Source organism: Stigmatopora nigra, chromosome 14 (genome assembly GCF_051989575.1).
Source record: "Stigmatopora nigra isolate UIUO_SnigA chromosome 14, RoL_Snig_1.1, whole genome shotgun sequence".
Lineage (NCBI taxonomy): Eukaryota > Metazoa > Chordata > Actinopteri > Syngnathiformes > Syngnathidae > Stigmatopora > Stigmatopora nigra.
Window position 1 is genome coordinate 5,350,661 of NC_135521.1, and position 19,315 is coordinate 5,369,975.

Here is a 19,315-nt window from a genome sequence, read left to right on the forward strand (position 1 = left end):
TAGAAGTTGTTGAGAGTCATCCTTTAGAAATAAATCTTGCATCTGGTGAGAATAAAAAAAGGAGTTTTCAGGTGATTTCTTCTGCAAGAAAAGTGCAGATATAAAAAAAAAGCCCATTGGCTGTTTCAAAATAAAAATGCATTCCAAAAAGATGTGCTTTTGGCCTGTCTTGCCGCAACTTGACACCTGAAAAAAAAGAAAAAAGAGATTAGATATTGAACCAAACTGGAATTTGCAACGATATAAGATGTTTTTGTTACCTGATGTGCTTGCGCAGTCGTGTCGATTAAGGCCAAAGAATAAAGGCTAAAGAGAAAAACAAAAAGAGGAATAGAAACTACAAGAAGAAAAAGAGAAAAGGAGTCATCAGTAACAAAAGTGGAATAAATGAAGCATTTTTTTGTTCCTGACTAATAGATCGAGGAGTACCTTTTCTTCAATTTCCTTTATTTGTCTCTTTTGCAAGTCGATCCTGTCCTCCAGCTCTCGAATTCTCTGCGTGGCAAAAACACCAGATGATACAAATCACATGAAATCATGAAATCATCCATTTTTAATATTCCTTGACTTTTGGCCTCATTTCAGTCCAATCCAAAATAAATCCCTAACATATGTGATCGTTTTAAAATGAATGAGTGATTTTTACAAAAGCTTTTCCTTATCTGCCTTCACACAGCTTGCATTTATTTGATTTCTTTAAATTTGAGAGGATTTTGCGCTGCAGAAAAGATGGCCGAATTCAGTGGTCCAAGTTTGACTCGACTCAAGACCAAAATAATAAAAAAAAGGGCCACCAAGTCAAAATAGGACGAGAATAAAGTCATACATTGTCATAATACCACAAGAGAAAAGCTGTGATATTAAAAGTCATAACTTGTCATATTTTAGGATTTCAACTTATTTTTACAAAATGAGTTTGGCTTCCCAGTGTAACAACAAAACAAACTCATTTAGACTTAACATGAGAAAATTAAGATCAATTATACAGCTTTTTAAATATTTCTGTCAACACTGGTGGGGGGATACTGCATCTTTTTAGGGGGCGGTAGTGTGGGTGAAGGGTTTGTCACCTGCTGGGCCTGCTGAAGAAGCTCCATGCGCTCTCGCAAGACCTGCGTGTCGTAGTGTCGGCTCTGGCGGAGAATCTGCCGGCGCAGCTTGTCCACGGCCAGCCTCAGCTCCTCCTTCTGCCGCTCGCTCAGCGACTGGGACAGCGCCCGGCACGACGGCTGCTCCTGCTGCAGCGCGTCGTACAGCGTGGCCTCCAGCTCCTGGATCCTCTACGACAAACAACCGATCCCTCCATTTCACCGAAAATTACTATAGTCTCTTTTTGGGGGACGCCGAAGGAAACCAGAGTGTGTGTGTGTGGACCGACCTTGGGCTCAAACCCTCGAGCCCAGAACTGCGAGGCCGACACATTGACCACTCAACCACCGTGCCACAATTAATATAAATAAAAAAATCTGCTACTACGCATCCGCAATTCATAATTGAATGGTCAAAGATGCAGTATCCCCACACGATGCGACAAATCTAACCTATATGGAAAGTGTGGCATGCTGAAATGAAAATGGCGCATCCCTAGATGCGTGAGTGGAAATACTATGACTTGTACTTTGCCAATACAATGTTGAAAATGTGGTAGAGGTACATTTGCGGTGTGGCGTCCTACCATGTAGGCCTGGTCCAAGTTCTGCTTGCGGTAGTCCAACTCCTCCTCCAGGAAACCCTTCTGCTTGCTAAACAGCTCCTGAGGTAAGAATGTCATGACATATGACATTTATTTCACTGATTTAGTTCCAAAAGAAATACTATATAGGATAACAAGTAATACTAGATTGTTCAATTATTATTATGATTTTCCTGCTCTTTCATTTTGAATTTGTAACCAATCAATCTTGTTTACACAGTTGAGTAACAATAGTCAAAAAGAGTTTTTTTCATATAAGTAGTAGTATTTACAACAACAAAAAAGTAAAAGACTAAAAAAAATACATGATATATAAGAGAGCACTTTTTCACCTTGTCATTTTCCAAGTCAATCATTTTCTGCGTCAGAGCGGCCTCCGTGTTGTCCACCTGTTTTAACCACTGCAAAAACCAGGCTGTTAAGGCGCCTTGGAATTGGACAGCGCCCCGCCCCGCCCGCCCCCCCTCGCCAAGCTGACCTTTTCACACAACGCGATGACCGTGCCCGCCTGGATGACCGCCACCTGCTCTTCATTTCGCAGATTCTGTCCAGGCGGAGAATGCAAAGGATGACTGACCACCCCCACCCCAAAATAAAGCCCCATTTTAAACTCACCCCATTATCTCCCAAGATGTCCAATTTCTTCATGAGTTCAGGAATGACCACATCCTGTACAGATTCACCCGGTTAGTAGCCCTTATCAAATGTTTCCAAAACTAATAATAATATTAGTAAAGGATGCTGTTACCTTGACTCCTTCCTGGCGGCAGTAAAGCTGGAGGGCGCCGTGACTGTTCTCGGGGAACGCCGACATGTGAAGGTTGAGGGCCGGAGACCTTCGCTCTCTTTCCTGTGGAGACGGCAAAAATGGACGTCAACTTTGGCGTTGGCCAAGGAGGAATGACGGCTTTACTTACGATACCGTTCGTTACATGATCGAGAGCGGCCGACATGAAGGAGGTGGGACAAAAAAATAAAATAAAAACCACCTCAACCCAACAAGGAGTCTATAAAATGCATGCTGAAACTGAAAAGTGACAATGACATCAGCTCCTTTGCCTGGAACATAAATAGATGCAGGCTTAACAAGCAGGTGACACGCCGCTAACCACTCGGGACGCAAATAAAAACAGCCACGCAATCCACGGTTCAGAAAACATGTAAAAGGAACATTTAGGACGGGAGCAAACAAAATAAAAACAGAACCGAGATGTTGTTTGTTTGGACGGTACATTGAAAAAAAAGGAACATTTTATTCAGGCCAAACGATATTGGGGTGAAAACAAATCATTTGTTGAGCATTGCAAAAAAAGGGGAAGGCAAAACATGGAGACACGCTGGATGCGTACTGGGACAAGAACCAAAAAAGAAAAGACGCTGGGTGGATTTAGCTTTGAGTCACTGTATGTAGGCGTGTACGCATCTGGGGCCCAGATTGTTTTTTTCGCCTCCTGGTGTCAGTTTGACCAGGCTGCACTCTCTTACTTCCAATTCCAGCACGCGGAATTCCAGCAGCTCGTTTTGGTCTCGGGCGTCCTGAAGTTCCGCCTGCAGCCGAGACTCCGCCTGCTGAAGGTGGCACACCTGCGCACATGGGACAGTTAGTTAGTCCTTCGTATCGTATCCAACTTAGCCATGAAACTGATGAGTAGAAGAGGTATACAAATCGTTTTTGCAGTAAATTCCATTTTGGATGAGTTTAGAAGTGTGGAAAAAATATGAAGCGTAGAAAAATTGTTACGTGGCAACAAATGAAAAAAAAAAAGTACCTTCTCGTGAAGTTCTTGGCCGGTCCTGAGCAAGTGCTGCTTCTCTTCTACCCACTTGGAGTCCTGTTACAGCAATCAGACACAAGGTCAGAAAAACAAATGACTCTCACAAGTGCAGAAAGACAGAGAAAAAAAAATCATAGGAGAAAGCCTCCAGTTCCAAATATCACATGCAAAAGAAAAACAAAGATGGACACAAACAACGACAAAACAGTCGTTTATTAGCCCTGGGAAAAGAAGAAGCATGCTGATAAAGCCCCACTTGGAAAGATAGAAAGACAGTATATATATTTTTTTTTAAAAAAGGATAATGTAAATAAAGAACATTACAAGACAGAAGTGGTACATGCAGAAACAACAACAAAAAGGTTCCACAAACATTGCATCATCAAAACGTGCAATCACGCTAATGCTGGAAGGCATTCAAACACATTTTGCATGACAATGTTAAATAAAATAGCCAAGATATGACGAAAATATAGCTAAGGAAAAAAATCAATATCAGCAAATATTACACCCACATTTAGGCTAAGAAAAAAAAGGGTGGGATATATTTGTGGCTACGACATGCAACGAGAGCAAGTGAAAACCCGCCAGGGGGAAGGAAAGACAAGGTCAGTCGGGCCACAGAAACCTGCGGCAGACCCGGTCGGCGTAACGCCAGCCCAGGAGCACGGCGGCCAGACAAACATGCAGGAGGGCCAGCGAGAGGAGGAGGAGCCCAGAGCCACGCTGGCCACGCTGGCCACGTTGGCCCCCCACGCGAGCCTGGGTTACCTGCCCCCGCTCCACCAGAGCCTTCTCCAAGTCGGCGATCTTGGCCTGGCAGCTGCCCAGATCCGCCTGCAGCTGCTCGCGCGTCTGAAGGAAGACGGCGAGATGTTTACACGCGTAAAAAAAAATACGTTGAAAGTGTTTGTTTGTTTTTAGCTGCCCATTTTAACTGACCGTGACAATTCATTTCTGGGAGAAAACGCCATGTTCTGAATAACTTTTGCATTTCAGACCTTGTCAAAAGGTCAAATGAGTCCTTTCAAAGTAGCATGTTTAGTACTTCCTTTTCAACCTTAGCAAAAAACTAATAGTCTTCGTACATTATAGTACTTTGCAAGAATGAACCATGCAAGTAGTTTTTTTAGTATTAGAAAATGAGAGATCATATGGAGCTCCATTTTCACTAGAAAAATCGGAACATTATTTTGACCTACTATGAAATAGGATTTTTGACATTATGTAGCTCTGTCATTTGCGACTGTCAAGTACAGTCAAATTCAACTTTTAAATATGAATTTTCCATCAGCACTCTTATTGCCCATTCGCGGGGAGTCCCGCCCGGCCCGGGGTTGCCACGTCCAGAGACATCCCGACGTCATCACGCCTCATACGTACGCACGCTATGACGTCCCAAGCGCACTAGTGCCGGTATACTTTGTAAATATAAGACTAGAGTTTGTACTGGAGAAGAAATAATGGAAGATAAACGCACCCTGGCTTCCTTCTCGGCATCCAGAGAGCCTCCCGTCTGCTCCTGTAGGAGGGCGTAGGCCCGCTGGAGCGCCTGGTACTCTCGGGTCAGCTGACGAAAGCGAAGCTCCGACTCCTCGCGAGAGACGCACTGAGAAGAAGAAAAAAAAGAAAAAAAGGAGCGTGAGCTTTGCCGTGGACGCCTCCTGGCACGCCATCCGTCTTCCTCGCCTCCTCCAGTTCCTCCTCCGGAGTGGCCGGCGTCCGATCCGTCAGGTCGGTGTTGAAGGAGGTCAAAGAGGAGGTTTCCGATTCCACGGATTCTTCGTCAAATCCAAAATACGTCTCCACAACATGCCTCTGTGGGGAGAAAAAAAAAGTGAAGGACTGGAGTTAAAAGAAAGAAGTTTGCCGCCCTGAAAAATGTAAAAATCAAAGTTACGTCACTCCCCGCTAGCCTGCCATCTTTTAGTAGGCCTAAATTAGTCACCGTCGTGTTTATAAGTCATCTCCTGGCAACCGGAAAAGTAAAGGCAGACCAGGGCGCACAAGCAAATGAAGGCAGAGAAATAAAGGATGAGAAGCAAGTATTCCGTCATGTCGCCTCTCCGGGAAATCTCTCCAGCCCAAAAAAAAATCTCTTTCCAGAAGAGCGAGTCACTCTGGCAGATGTGATGTGGTATCCACCTCGCCAAGGCAACAACTACTCCCATCCGGCACGGGTGCGACCGCCACGACCAGCGACTCCGCCTCCTAGCAACGTCGGCGTCAGGCACGATGGCACCGACGCATAGGCATCGTCTCTAAAATGTCTTCACGGCGTATACACGCCCGATGGTGAAAGCGCACACAATGTTTTGGGTTTAGTTTTCCTCCACATTTAAGGAGAGGTCAAAAAATAAATACCATTAAAAACAAAGGGAAGGACCATTTATAAAGTGCCCCCAGATTGTTGAGAGGAACAATTTAAGATTGGTGGTCACAAATAGGAAAGCCATACAACACGGGTTGCCAGATAAGCAGTTTGCCACGCTTATCACTGCAATTGCAAAATTTTGCTGGGGGCTTGTCATCCATTGTTCACGTGGAATCAAAAAAATAACTGAACCGGGCTGATTAGGGACTTTGAAAATGGACCCCCAAAAAACCCAAATAGAAATCAGTCTTTCCAAAATAAGCCTTTTTTTCTCTGAGCCATACAATTGAATGGCAAATCTTGCATAATGCTCCTGAAATATGAGCGGTACATGCTCTCACGCCGTCCCTCCCTTGAGCCCAATTAGGTTTATTGGCCACGACACGGCGTACTTACTTTGGTTAATTTGAGAGGTTTTCGCCGTGCTTTTTTGCCCATCGCCAAACGCTCACGTTCCTACAAAATAAAATAGCACTTTTAGTTTCGTTTGACGACGGCTTGGTCAAGCCGGTGTAAAAAATAAATAAAGTAAATTTCAAAAAAGTCAACCTGCGTGAGTTCGTCGATGACGCCACGTTGCTCGGCGATCTGAAGCTTGAGGAACTCCACTTCCTGCTCTTCGTGGGCGTGGCTCAAGTCGGTCAGCGAGCTGGGTCGTTTGAGCTGACCGTGATGGCTCTGCTGCGCCAATGCGGGACGGGAAGCGTTTTCTTTCTAAGAGAGGGAAGAGACGGCAGACCAGACGGTTCCTCAAGTGACCGCTAGGGGCTGTCTACCAGGGTCACGGCGCACAACAATCATCTGGACGGCGCCAACACCCGGTTTGTCTTTTCGGTCAGACGAAAGCCAGGGGCTTTCTCACCATCTCGGCGTTCTCCCGGCTCAGGTTTTTAAGTTTCTCCTCCATCCGTTGAAGCGTTTGCAGGAGGTCGTCGTTCTTCTTGGAGAGGCGCTTGTTCTTCTCGAACAGGGGCTTCATCTGGCTCTCGGCCTCTCGAACTCTCTTCAGCTGGAAAGGCCACAAAGACGGGAAGCGCACACCAAATTGCACGTTGCGCTTTTGTCTGGAGCGGAGGCCGCCGTCCGGCGTTGACGCCGGCCGGGTCCTCACCAGTTCGTTCCTCTCGTCGGCCAGCAGCGCGTTTCTGTCCTCCAGCTTCCTGATGACGGAGTGCAGCTCGGCGATCTTGAGCTGGAACCTCCTGGTGTCGCGCTCCTCCGCCTCCTGGGGAGCAGGGTGGAGAGGGGAGCCTGAGTAGACAAACTGAAAAAAGGAGGAGAGCATGCAGGTAGGTGGAGGTTGACGGACGGACGGGCGGGCGGGAAGGAGGCCAAACGGAGGGAGGATGGCGATGATCAACGTGGGTGGCGCCCACACTTGAGAAAAGCATTTTAGACTTGCAGTTAGGCCTGGGCGCTTTAACCAAAATGCTTCAAAATGATCACCTTAACATCACATCAATGGGAAAATTCTGAAAATGTAGGATTTTTCTCGTTATTCAATTGGAAAAGTAACTATATTACCTTAAAACTAAAGAGAATATAAATGATGACGATTTTGAAAAAATATTTTTGTTGGCGTGTTGTGTCTGGGTGCTGTAATTGCAATTGAAATCCATCCAATTTATTATCATCGTTGACAAAAATTCTTAGAGGATAATTTTTGATATCGCCCAGGTCTACCTGTGTCAAAAGCTGAATTAAAAAAAAAGATAAAATAAACATTTTAAAAAATGAAAAATAACTCAATAAATTAAATAGATGAATTAAATAATAAATAACTCTCAAAATCTGATGAAAATCAAGATGTATGAACCTGGTTCCCGAGGAGCTCGGAATTGTCCCCCAGGCCGGGGACCACCTCCCTCTTGGGGCTGCCGTGATTGTGCCTTTCGGCCTCTCGCACGTGAACCAGCTGCTCGTCCAGGGCTTCTTTCTGCAGCTGGAGCTTTTGGGTGTAGCCCGCCTGCATCCCCAGCTCTCTCTCCAAGGCGCACGCCACGCGGTCCTTGGCCTTCAGCTCATCCATCTACGGGAGAAGGACAAAGGAATGAACTGGACAGAATTTGCTTTTCCTCTAGAACCTGGATCCAACTATGAAACCCCAAGAAGAAGAAAAAAGTGCCACATTTGCGACAAAGGCGTGGTCTTAATAAGCGTCCACAGCAAGTTGCGTGTAAATTGCGCCCTCACCAGTCGGCGGATGTCTCTCTCGCAGTCGCGTTTTATGCGGTGCACTTCATCCTGGTGCTGCTGGTAAGCCGTCCTCAGATCAGCCGCTTTGGCTTTGTCGGCTTGCAGGACGTTGGCCAGAGTCTCGTCGGCCTGCTTCTTGGACGCCTTCACTTCTTGGATCTAAAACAAAAGTCGACATTTACCGCGGCGGACAAAAGACAAAAATTGGAGGGATTTCCTCCTGAGGAAAAGACCATTTTTCAGATTTGGTGCCATTGAGCAAAAGTGCCAAAATAGATTGAAATATGATCTCCTTTCCTCCTCATGATTTTCAATGACTGATGACACATGAATAAAAAAACTAAAACGGCCAATCAACTATGATTGACGTTTTGCTTTTATCCAATCCACGTCTACGCTGCTTGAAACAGCAGACCTTTTCGAAAAAATGGTTTTTCAAAGATGACTTCCTAACCATAAAAAAACTAAAACGGCCAATCAACTATGACTGACGTTTTGCTTTTATCCAATGCACGTCTACGCTGCTTGAAACAGCAGACCTTTTCCATAAATTGTTTTTTTCAAAAATGTCTTCCTAACCTAAATTCAGCTGTGAAATTTGTAAACACAACTTTCAGGCCCTGGAAGAGGTCTGGACATCAATGAGCGGTTTGTCTGAGAAAGCGGCGAACAATAGCCCGCTTCCTGTTTTTCCGGTCAGGAAAAAGGTTCTTTTTCTTCGTTTACCTCTTGCTGCAGCTTCAGCCTCTCGCCGTCAAAGGCTCTCCTGGCCTCTTCCCGCGCCTCCCCCAGGAGAGCATTCTTCAGCTTGTCGGCGGCGCCGTCCCTCAGGGCGTGCACCAATCCCTGGAGCCGCTGCACTTCGGCGTCGCGGATCTTGATGGTCCTGGCCAGCTCGGCCTCGTGCTGGCGGGCCAGGGCTTCGCGCGCCGCCGCCGTCTCGCGGAGCTTCTCCTCGTGGAGTTTGGCGCGCAGGTCGGTCAGCGCCACGGCGTGCTTGTGTTGCTCCAGCTCCCGAGCTTGACGCTGCTCTTGGAGTCGTTCGCGCAGCTTGCACGCCTGAGGAAGAGCGCTTCTGTCAGAGCCGGGGAAAAAAATCTATCCACCCGTAACTAAATGCTTTGCACGTTTCTATCACGTATCATCTCGCCAATGAGTTTTGGAGCTCCGACCGACTTCTGGTCCCACGCTGGAATTTCCGCGCAAGTTCACTTTGGCTGTGAAACTTGTAATTTGCGTGAAAATACGCAAGATAAAAAGAAAAATATCTGAAATGAAAAAATAATAAACTGCTGGGCCTAATATTATGGTGGGTTAGAGAGAGTTAGCTTATTTGCTAGCGAAAGCACACAACGTGACTATACTGTATACTTTTGGCTTGATTTTGTAATCAGATATTTCCAACATCCTTCCATGTTGCCAGTTGTCCGGTTGCCAGAAACCCGAGTATTCCCGGAAGACGGCGGCGGTGGCGGCGGCTTCCACACCTTGCCCCGCTCCTGCTGCAGCTCGATCTGGACGTCCATCATTTTGCTCCTTAGCTCGTCGTTGGCAGCCTGAACCGGGTCGACCATGGCCTCCGATTTGTCCACCTTCCTTCCCTTCCTAAGGGACGGGACCGCAGTGGGCGTGGCTGACGACATGGCGCTCCCCACCGATCGGGACAGACATCAAGAGGCGGGTGTGTCGTACCGAGGAGGAGAGAATCAATGGCCGCCTCTCTTTAGCAAGTATATCACTTCACACGGCATCCAATCTACATCATTGCGGGTTGATTTTCGAGGAAACACATCTATTGGAGAGACATAAAAAACAGACTTGCGTCATGACAATAAAGGCATTCATTTCAATTAATTTTTTTGAAAAAAATCAATATATGCAGTAACAAAGGAGCAACCAAAGTAATTAACCACGCTTGATTTATAAGGAGTAAAACAGGAAATATTCCCTATAATTAGAATTTCAATTCGATCCTATAACAAAATGATGCGGCGGGCCAGATTTGCCCCCCACGGACCGCCACTTTGACACCTACCAGATCTAAGATCCAACTGGATTTGCCTAATCCTATCCAAAAACAAATAAAAAAGAAGCTACAACCCAATGGGGGGTCATTTTAAGCTATGGTTGCATGAACTGACATTGATACAATCCACCAGTTGCTACGGAAACCTTTTGGGCACAATTTTGCATGGTGCATGATTCTCAAACAGAAAGAGTTGAACAATCAAACACCGCGATTTGAGTGAAATCTGTTGAGCGGCAGGCAAAAAAAATAATAAAATGTGGTGACGGAAAAAGGAATCACACACGCACGCATGACAATGGCGGTCAAACCTTGGCAAAGCAGGAGGAGACGGAAGCAGCACAGACTAAGATTACGCCTTGTATGAATAATTGTTTTTTCCCCCCCAACTCCAGCGAGTTTAGGATCTCGCCGCGCCGGTCCCCAAAGACGTCGAGAGTTCATCCGGCGACGACCCCGTCGCTTTCTTTTCGATCTTAACGTGGAATGGTCAAAAAGGACTGGCGTCGTAGAAGCAGCCCTGCGCGCTAATCCTCATTAAAAGTACTTACAGTGATTCATTAGAAGTGACTTTACAAGCAAACATGTGCACAAAAAGGGGGGCTATGCTAGTTGAAATGACTGCCAGATGGTAGCACTGATGACTTCTAAATAGAGAGGAGGGGGGGTTAAATCAATTTTCCAGAAGACTGAAATAAATGGTATACATTTGACTTTTTTTTCTGGGGTTGGAAAATGCTCATGTAAACAACACGCTGTTGAGATGATGTTGAGGTTTTAGGAAATTCAGGAATTTGATGAGCTAAAATGGAACATTTTAGTAGTCCAATTCACTCGTCTTTCACAACGTCCTAACCATTAGGACTGGGAGGGGCGGATGAAAGACGTCGGTGGCGACAAGAAAGTCAACTTTTTGGGCAAAAAAAATGAAGTGACACAATCTAATGTGAAACACTGATGGTTCTCTGTGCGAAAAAGCTTTCCGGGGCCTGGTGGAGAGAGGGTCAGCCGTCAAAGTGTCTGTGCGTGTGGGGGGGACTTCAAGTATGCCCCCCAACCACGCCCCATGGAGACAGATGCAAGAGTATGCAGCATCTCGCAGGGTTCGAGGACACAGGTCGATTGATGTCCTCGAACCCTACGAGATGTCTCCTCAAGGCGAATGCAAATCATCGACGTAAACCTTGCAAATAGCGGCCTGGACAGGCGTGACGGTGTCTGTGGCTTTCTGTGGGTGCCCTGACTGCACAGGAACTAGAGTGTAGAGAGTAATAGACAGGCAGGATGTTGAAAATGGAGCCTTCTCATCAAAAAACGGCTATTCCGCTGCAGGGCGTGTTTGCTACATGAACCGCGTCAAGCACACTCGTCGTCGGCTATCGTGCACAGCATCGCATCGGACGGTTTCACTAGCATCTAAAACAGGGCACAAAATCAATCCAAGTTGTCTGGCGTTCATTATACTCACCTTTATTAGACGTCCGGCGACGTACGTGCCTGTCATTCGCCACCTTTTTAATCCACACGGTGAAGCTTTCTAACGGCGTTCGTCTCGACTCCACTCCACGCGGCCGCTCGGCTCATTAAGAGCCGGTGCGCTTTTCTTCGACGCTACTTTTCCGCCAGGGGGAAAGCGCGATGCCGGCGGACAGGCCCCGACGTCTTTTCGAATCCACGCGTGGGTGGGCGAATGCAGTTTTTTTAGAAAAGTGTCTCGATGGAGGAGGATGCATGGGTAGGTTGGGCAGTAGCGGTAGCGGTACCGGTACCGGCACCGGCAGCGACAGCGAGATAAAAGCGCGACACCTGACTGCGTATTCAGGAATGACACCGCGGCGACGGCGGGTGACGTCATGACGTTTTCCGCAATAACGATTGGCTCCCCCGCCCTATTACTGTATACAATGTAATTAGTATGCCTGCCATTTCCACCAAATTCTTCTTCTTATTATTATTTATTCTGTTTAGAGCCAGGGGCGTTGCTAGATTTTAAAGACAGGGGCCCCCAAAAGATGCAGAAAACATGGCACAAACAATTAATTAAGACTGAGATTATAACCGATATTATTAATGCTATTGTTCATTCTGTTTTTTTGAATAGAGTAAAAGCAAGTTTAGGAGTTACTTTTTTTTACATATTTTTTTAATAAACAATCATTGTAGCCTTTTTAACTTATTTTACGGGTCAATTTCCATGCAAGCAACCTGTTTATAGCCCAAGCCAACATTTATGTTGCCATTAAATATGATGAACATCAGCAAAACATTGCAATAATGAAATCCATCAGGCACTGACCAAACCACGCATCAAATCTAAAAGTAATTGAAACATAAAAGTGCACGCAAAAGCCTGACCCAGATTCCGGGGGTGCATTACTTCCGCCCGGCTGCCTTGTGTTTCTCCCTCTGCGAGTGTGCCAATCACTAGCATCTGCGGGGCAACATGGGCATGTAAAAAAAAGCCCATATTCTGTCTGCATTTCCCATTCTGATATGACAACTTGTAAATTTAGCCTTGTCGTGTAATGGAAAAATGTTGCAACCCTTTACATTTACATTGATAGCAAACTCAAGCCACGTGGAAATGATTGCGGTGGATGCTTTGTTTTGGCAAAGTATTGACTCACTGTGTCAGAGCGCTAATGAGTACGTAACTCGCTTGATTGTTTTTGCCCCAGGTATTTTTAGGCTTTCCTCTTATTTGGTGCTGCTTTCCAAATCTTTTGCGGATTTACCAAGGGGTGTCAAAACTACGGCTGGCGGGGTTATCATTGCAGCTATAATTTGTAGAACCCTGCTTTTATTTTGAAAAGGCTGTCAGATCCAGCACCAATGAGATATAATAGAAGCAGAGATGACTTTGACACATTTTGTCAGAGTCCTAAAATACAGAATGACAAAATATAGAGCAAAATCTAATTGATTAACCTGAACAAACAAAACAAATATCCTTGCTATGGTAATATGCCAGTAAGCCTATTTTCCAAGGCCTTGGAATGCCTTTCCATAAAAGCTGACCCTAATAAGCTTAACATATTCATGACGTCTGATAGATTTAAGGTAGCCTAATGACATTTGGAATTCAGAGAGGAATATGAAATTAGATGAAGATGCCTGGATTAAGATATAGTATATTGGAATCCATAGTGCAGAATTAAATATACATAATAGAACTCTGTGACTCAAACAATCCATCTACGGCTCATTTATATGTTGCATAAGTGTTCTTATTGAATAAAGTGTGTGAGCATGACTCACCGCTGTAAGACTGTGAAAGTCCAACACATTGAGGAGTCTGTTCCATGTTCCTGAAAAACAAAAGACAAACAAAGGTGAATGACAAACGGGTTCAACAGGGGAAAATAAGGTACAGTTTGGCTGAGCTACAATATGAATATACTAGAAGCTTTAGAGAAATGGTTGCGGCACCTTGAAACGTACAAAAGGGCCTCTTTATCCTCTCAATTGGATCGAGGTAATCTACTAATCAAGATACATTTACATAACTGCCTCATAGCAGTGGCAGTTAAGCCTGCCCCCAATTCATTTTTATGTCTGCCATCTACAATCAAATCTAGCAAATGTTAATTGAAGTATTTCCTCAGTTTGTTTATCACCATCAATTGCATGCAAGGACTTCAAAATACGGTGATCTTTCCATTGTAACAGTAGTTTTCTCATCTATTCATAAATCTGGCTTTTATTAAGATTGTAATAATATATAAACGTATTTGAAATGGCAGAAACATTTTTTTAAATGTAATAATTGAGCAAAATATTTCATCGTAATCCGCAGTCCTTGTGAAGTGGTCCAGAAGAGGAATGAATGAATTTAAAACTGGATGCTACTATTAATAAAAATATAATGATCTAAAATGGTCACTACAGGTGTTAAAATTGAAAAAGTGTTGAATCTAGTGAACACAGTCCCTAAAAAATGTTAATTGGTAAAAACGCTTGTTTAATTTTTAAATGAAAGGAATGCTGCCATCACCTGGCTAATCAGAGTACATACATTAGATTCATTTGGTAAGACAACTAACATAACAAAAAATGCTCTATTCCAATGGTTTATAACATAAATAAAAAATATATATATAATAAATATAATAATGTAAGACTAATAAGCTAAGTCAAGCAAAGTGTTCTTCATTGTGAGCAGATATATAATAATGTAAGACTAATAACCCTAATAGTAATAATTTGAATGACATATAAGAAAGCAGTAATGGTTAACAAATATAATATGAAATACTATCAATAGTTTTTGTCTGACGAGCCAACTACAAGTTTCCTTCTTTGATATCCAATCAAACCCCGTGAAAGAATTCTTCTGACCAATCACAGCGGTGGAAGCCGGAACCAGCTGTTATGTCTCTGTAGCATGTCGTCAAACTGGACTGAAACAAGCGATCGTAACAACACAGCTATAAAGCGACGCTTTGTGAGTTAACAGGGGGATAAAATGAAACGGGACATATGGTCATCCTGAGGAATTGTTCTTCTCCAAGGTCGTGTTTCTCCAAACGGATCTAAACGGACGTATTTGTCAACCTCATAAAGGTGAGCCGAATATCCAATACTAATATATAGACAAAACAAACTGACTGAGCATAAAAGCACTCCACTAAATCTTTCAGGATAACTGTGCCGAGAAATCCAGCAAAATCTACTCAAAACACAACTAATCCGGCAGAACATGCTGGTCTTGTTGTGTTCTAGTACTGGTCTTGCTGGTACAGAAATCGGCATATAATGGGATTTCTTAGCAGGGAATAGGATGATCATCTACTACGTATGTTTTGATTTGTATGGAATTCTATTTTGATCAAAGGTCGCTTTGGGATAGATAGAGGTCATCGGCTAGCTTTCCAATCCATCTGTTGGCTTTGCTTACTGGGGCTTTCCAAAAGGACAAAGCAGGTTTCCACTTTGGGAACTGGGAGGGATGTCACCTTCTCCATTTAGAATTCCAATGGAAGACAAGAATGCAGCCTGGACTGATAAACTACACCACAGTATTTGGTCCCACTTAGCCTGGGAGTTGCACTTTAACAACTGAAGGAGTACTGCCATGTGTCCATCGAGCAGGATTTAGCGACAAATTGGAAGAACACCGGCCACAAATGTCATATTCAACGTCATCTGACCTCTTCTCTTTAGGGATCGAGCCTCTCTGCGCTAGAAGTCACCATGCGGACCCCTCTGCCGATGCCCGCCTCCCAGCATGTCTATATGCGTTCATCATCGCTCCCCACGCCGACCGCTTCGCCACTGGGCTCCCCCACCAGAAGCCCCTCTCAGCTGGGGAGGGCCCAACTCAATGCGGCTTCCTCGCCCGGCGTCGGAACGTCCGCCGCGGGTGAGTTCATTTGAAATTCAAAAATGTCATTATCGCTTCCATGTGTCAGTATACCGTGTCCTCAACCTACAACTGTTACATCCCCTCCACTATAATAGCTCCTGGTTAGCTAGCACCTAGTTAGCCACGAGTATGGCTGTCTTTTTTCCGATGATGGCCTCAAATTAAAAAAAAAAGTTTGGTCTTCTACGATGCACCCAAAAATAGTAAAAACATACTTACCACGTTCCATTTTGTGCTCGTCCGGACCTTACGTCGCCAATGGTCAAAGTCAACTTCCAGTTCACGTCACCTACAAATACATATTTTTTAAAATGATCTTTAATCATGAAGGAATATCAATCCTTTCAGAGGAGCCAGAAGAGGAGACCAACCTGGAGGAAATGGCTGAACGAGCCAAGTTAGGCGACGCCCGAGCGCAGACCAAGGTCAGTGTCGAGCAAATGGCGTTCTTCTCTTGACGAGGACGGCGCTAAAGCGTCTTTGCTTCCCTCCAGATGGGACGCTTCTTTCTGGCTCTGGCCCAAGATCGAGACGAGGAGCTGAACCACTGCACGGCCGTCGGCTGGCTGCTCCGGGCCGCCAAACAGGGCCGCAAGGACGCCCTGAGACTGCTGCAACAGTGCCTGAGCTCCAGGCAAGGTAGCGGGGAGCGCCTACCCCCGTGGCGCCGCTTTCGGTGGCGGCGCGCCGACCTCCGTCCCGTCCTCCAGGCATCACCCTGGAGAACTTTGAGGAGGTGAAAAAGCTGTGCACGGAAAGCCGTTTCGAGAGGGGCGTCCGCAAAGCGGCTCTGCTCGTCTTCTGGAAGTTGAATCCGGAGAGGAAGAGGTCGGTGGCGGTTTCCGAGATGCTGGAAAACCTGGAACGGGTCCACGAGGTTCAAGGTCCGAAAACGACACGGCTCCTAATCAAAAAAGGCTTTATAAACAAATATATCTATATATATTTTTTAGACAAAGCCGTCTTTCCGGGCCCGCTCAACAGCTCGACTAAAAAACAGAGGAGAGTCCTGGAAACCATGGTGACCAGCGAGCGTAAGTGGGAGGGGCCAATCAGCCAATCATAGACCTCCTTCAATCCGTTCTCTTTGCAGCCACGTCCCACCTGGGAATGGAGCAATTTGTGGAGATGACCAAGAAGTACGCCCAAGGAATGACGCCGCCTCTGGCCGCATCGACCGCGTCCGCCAGCGACGAAGATGATGACGACGAGGTGGCGGCGGCGAGGAACCCGGACGACCTCCCTCTCCACCAGAAGGTACGGCAAGGAAGGTCGGCAGCACCTGTTGATTTTCTTAAAACGTGGTTGCGTTCTGCCGGCAGCTCCTGAAGTTCCCTCTTCACGCACTACTGGAGATCAAGGAGCTCCTGATCGACTGGGCGTCGCGGGCGGGCATGCAGTGGCTGGGCGCCCTGATGCCCACGCAGCACGTCAACGCGCTGGTCTTCTTTTTCATCATCTCCAACCTGACCGTGGACTTCTTTGTCTTCCTCATCCCTTTGCTGCTCTTCTACCTGTCCTTCTTCTCCATGGTCATTTGCACGCTGCGGGTATTCCAGGTCAGAGCGCCTTCTATCCCACTTCCTCCTCCATGTCGTTCTCTCCAGGCACGTTTTTTCTCGACAGAATTCCAAAGCATGGGAGGACTTCCGGGCCCTGAGCCATTTGTTGGCCCGCTTTGAACCCGCCCTGGATTTGGAGCAAGCGGAGACCAACTTTGGATGGACGCACTTGGAGCCCTATCTGTAATATTGATTTCAAAGTGAGACATTACCATTAGTTGACACTGAGAAAAACGTCTACTTCCTCAGGTACTTCTTGCTCTCGGCGCTCCTGGTGGTCTTCTCCTTCCCCGTGGCCGACGAGTCGTGGATCCCGTGCTCGGAGCTGGCGGCCGTGGCGCTCTTCTTCGCCGTGGTCGCCTCCCTGGGGCGCCGCGCCTCGGCCACGCCCTCGGCCCGCCGGGCCCTGCTGACCCAGGCGCTGTCGGGGGCCTGCTCGCTGGCCGGCCGGCTGCCGGACTCCCCGCCGGCGCTGCGCTGGTGCGGGCGCACCTGGCTGTCGCTACCCCTGGGCGGGGCGCTGGCGCTCAACGTGGGGGTGCCCTGCGCCCTCCGCGCTTACCTGCTCTACCTCCTGTTCGGCATGGCGCGGCGGAGGGCCTTCAAGGGGACCTACCTGTGCCTGCTGCCCCACTCGGTCTGCTTCACCTGGCTGGAGCTCTGCCTGGTCTTCCTGAGGAACGCCTCGGCCCTGGGCCTGGCCCGCACCTGCGCCGGCTACTTCCTCTTCCTCTTTGCCCTGCCCACGCTGTCCCTGGGCGTAGTGGCGGCGCTGGGCGCTCAGCTCCTGCGTGCCTTCCTGGCCCTGGAACTCACCAAGATGGCGGCGGTGGCGGCCGCGCTGGGCGTCTGCTCGGCGCCGCTGCTCTTGCGGCCGTGGACGCGCTCGGGCGTGAAGCCGGCGGCGGCGGTGCTGCTGCGCTCGCTGTCCGGCAGTGGCGTGCTGAAGATGGTGGCGGTGTGGCTGAGCGCCGTGCTCCTCTTCTGCTGGATGTACGTGTACAGGGCGGACGGCATGAAAGTCTACAACTCTACACTCACCTGGCCGGAGTACAGCAACCTGTGCGGGCCGTCGGCGTGGAGAGAGTCCAACATGGCGCAGACGCAGATCCTCTGCTCGCACCTGGAAGGACACCGGGTCACCTGGACCGGACGCTTCAAGTACGTGCGGGTCACGCACATTGAAAACGGAGCGCAGTCGGTCATCGACCTGCTCCCGGTCCTGCTGGGCGACTGGATGCGTTGCCTGTACGGTCAGCCCTACCCGGCCTGCGAGGGCGGGGTGCCCTCCCACCGGGGCCCCTCCCCCCGGGGCCCGTCGCACCAAGACCCCCTGTGCAAACTCAAGGGCCTGGCCAAGCACGAGTGCCACGTGAAACGCTTTGACCGCTACAAATTTGAAGTGACGGTGGGCATGCCGCAGGAGAGGAGGGGCAAGAATGGCACGGTGGTGGCGGCGGAGGACGAAGACGCCACCAAGGACGTGGTCCTACGCGCCAGCAACGAGTTCAAGTCGGCGCTGCTGCACCTGAAGACGGGCAGCCTGGCCGAGTTCAGCACCGTCCTGGAGGGACGCCTGGGCTCCAAGTGGCCAGTTTTTGAACTCAAGGCCATTCACTGCCTGTCGTGCGGCGACGAGGACGGCCGAGGCGGGGACGCCGCCGATGACGACGCTCGCCGGCCCGCCCGCAGGCACTACAAAATCGAGCGCGACTGGCGCCGCGCCGTCCGTGGCGCCCTGCAGTTTGCTTTCGACTTCTTCTTTAAGCCCTTCCTTAGCGCTCAGTTCTCGGACGCCGACTCTGTGACGGACGACAATAGTTTGTAGTTATTATATCAGATAATACGGTCACCTTCTGGCGGGATATTTCCAAACGACTTCCTTGGAAAAGCAGTCATCGTGGTGGTCACTTGGATTTGCCTTTTGACCTCCCAAAGGTCAACAGAACTTTTTGAACAAGCCAACTTGACTGGAACAAAAAATGGTTAGTTGTCATCATGTTGCACTTCTTTATCATTTTATGTGCATTTAGAAAAAATCTGTTTGGTGATATATTGGCTTTCCCAGAATGCACCAGAGCTTTCGGTCCACTCGTTCATCCTGAAAACAAGACACCAATAAAACTTTCTGGGGTGAACATAAATAATATTACATATATTTGGTTGCTGTTTTATAAGTATTTAAAATCTTATTTGCATTGTTGTGCACAAAAAAAATGCCAAGAATAGAGTAACGTCTATTTGAATTTGATACTCAATAAAAACCTAAGCAGAACTGGTTGTTTTTGTTTTTTTTTAAAGAATAGTGCGACACTACAACAACG

At 47.3% G+C, this 19,315-nt stretch overlaps 2 protein-coding genes across 10 annotated transcripts; one reads left to right on the forward strand and one right to left on the reverse strand.

Annotated features, from left to right (window-relative positions):
* Positions 1-42: 42 nt before the first annotated feature.
* jakmip1 (janus kinase and microtubule interacting protein 1) lies at positions 43-13,523 on the reverse strand. Of its 9 annotated transcripts, none has more exons than XM_077732516.1 (24): positions 13,494-13,523; positions 13,323-13,372; positions 9,526-9,830; positions 8,765-9,097; positions 8,036-8,197; positions 7,659-7,871; positions 6,954-7,106; positions 6,705-6,851; positions 6,392-6,556; positions 6,239-6,298; positions 5,158-5,286; positions 4,949-5,077; positions 4,240-4,323; positions 3,463-3,525; positions 3,179-3,277; positions 2,442-2,543; positions 2,309-2,362; positions 2,172-2,237; positions 2,026-2,094; positions 1,676-1,753; positions 1,071-1,280; positions 430-495; positions 261-337; positions 43-186 (listed from the first exon to the last, which is right to left on the reverse strand). In XM_077732516.1, the coding sequence occupies exons 3-23, from the start codon at positions 9,679-9,681 to the stop codon at positions 287-289; spliced, it is 2,589 nt and encodes an 862-aa protein (XP_077588642.1). In that variant the 5' UTR covers positions 9,682-9,830; positions 13,323-13,372; positions 13,494-13,523; the 3' UTR covers positions 43-186; positions 261-286. The 9 variants fall into 9 exon arrangements, with proteins under 9 accessions (XP_077588642.1, XP_077588645.1, XP_077588644.1 ...); XM_077732519.1 differs by lacking the exon at positions 13,494-13,523 and having other exon boundaries at positions 9,526-9,643; positions 9,731-9,830; positions 13,323-13,471; XM_077732518.1 differs by lacking the exons at positions 13,323-13,372; positions 13,494-13,523 and adding an exon at positions 11,533-11,900 and having other exon boundaries at positions 9,526-9,643; positions 9,731-9,830.
* An 882-nt stretch (positions 13,524-14,405) lies between these two features.
* On the forward strand, positions 14,406-19,266 carry wfs1b (Wolfram syndrome 1b (wolframin)). The gene is made up of 10 exons (XM_077732512.1): positions 14,406-14,627; positions 15,228-15,426; positions 15,778-15,854; positions 15,924-16,068; positions 16,140-16,313; positions 16,383-16,463; positions 16,523-16,686; positions 16,752-16,988; positions 17,056-17,174; positions 17,241-19,266. Exons 2-10 carry the CDS (start codon positions 15,258-15,260, stop codon positions 18,817-18,819), a joined length of 2,745 nt encoding a protein of 914 aa, XP_077588638.1. The 5' UTR covers positions 14,406-14,627; positions 15,228-15,257; the 3' UTR covers positions 18,820-19,266.
* Positions 19,267-19,315: the final 49 nt, after the last annotated feature.

Excerpts from the sequence above, each read along its gene's own strand:
- wfs1b (XM_077732512.1), top strand. The coding sequence starts at position 15,258 with ATGCGGACCCCTCTGCCGATGCCCGCCTCCCAGCATGTCTATATGCGT. Across the intron at positions 16,464-16,522 it reads AACCATGGTGACCAGCGAGC|CCACGTCCCACCTGGGAATG; the intron begins GTAAGTGGGAGG and ends TTCTCTTTGCAG. Across the intron at positions 16,989-17,055 it reads GCACGCTGCGGGTATTCCAG|AATTCCAAAGCATGGGAGGA; the intron begins GTCAGAGCGCCT and ends TTTTCTCGACAG.
- jakmip1 (XM_077732516.1), bottom strand. The coding sequence starts at position 9,681 with ATGTCGTCAGCCACGCCCACTGCGGTCCCGTCCCTTAGGAAGGGAAGG. Across the intron at positions 6,299-6,391 it reads TCATCGACGAACTCACGCAG|GAACGTGAGCGTTTGGCGAT; the intron begins GTTGACTTTTTT and ends TTTATTTTGTAG. Across the intron at positions 4,324-4,948 it reads ATGCCGAGAAGGAAGCCAGG|ACGCGCGAGCAGCTGCAGGC; the intron begins GTGCGTTTATCT and ends GTCTTCCTTCAG.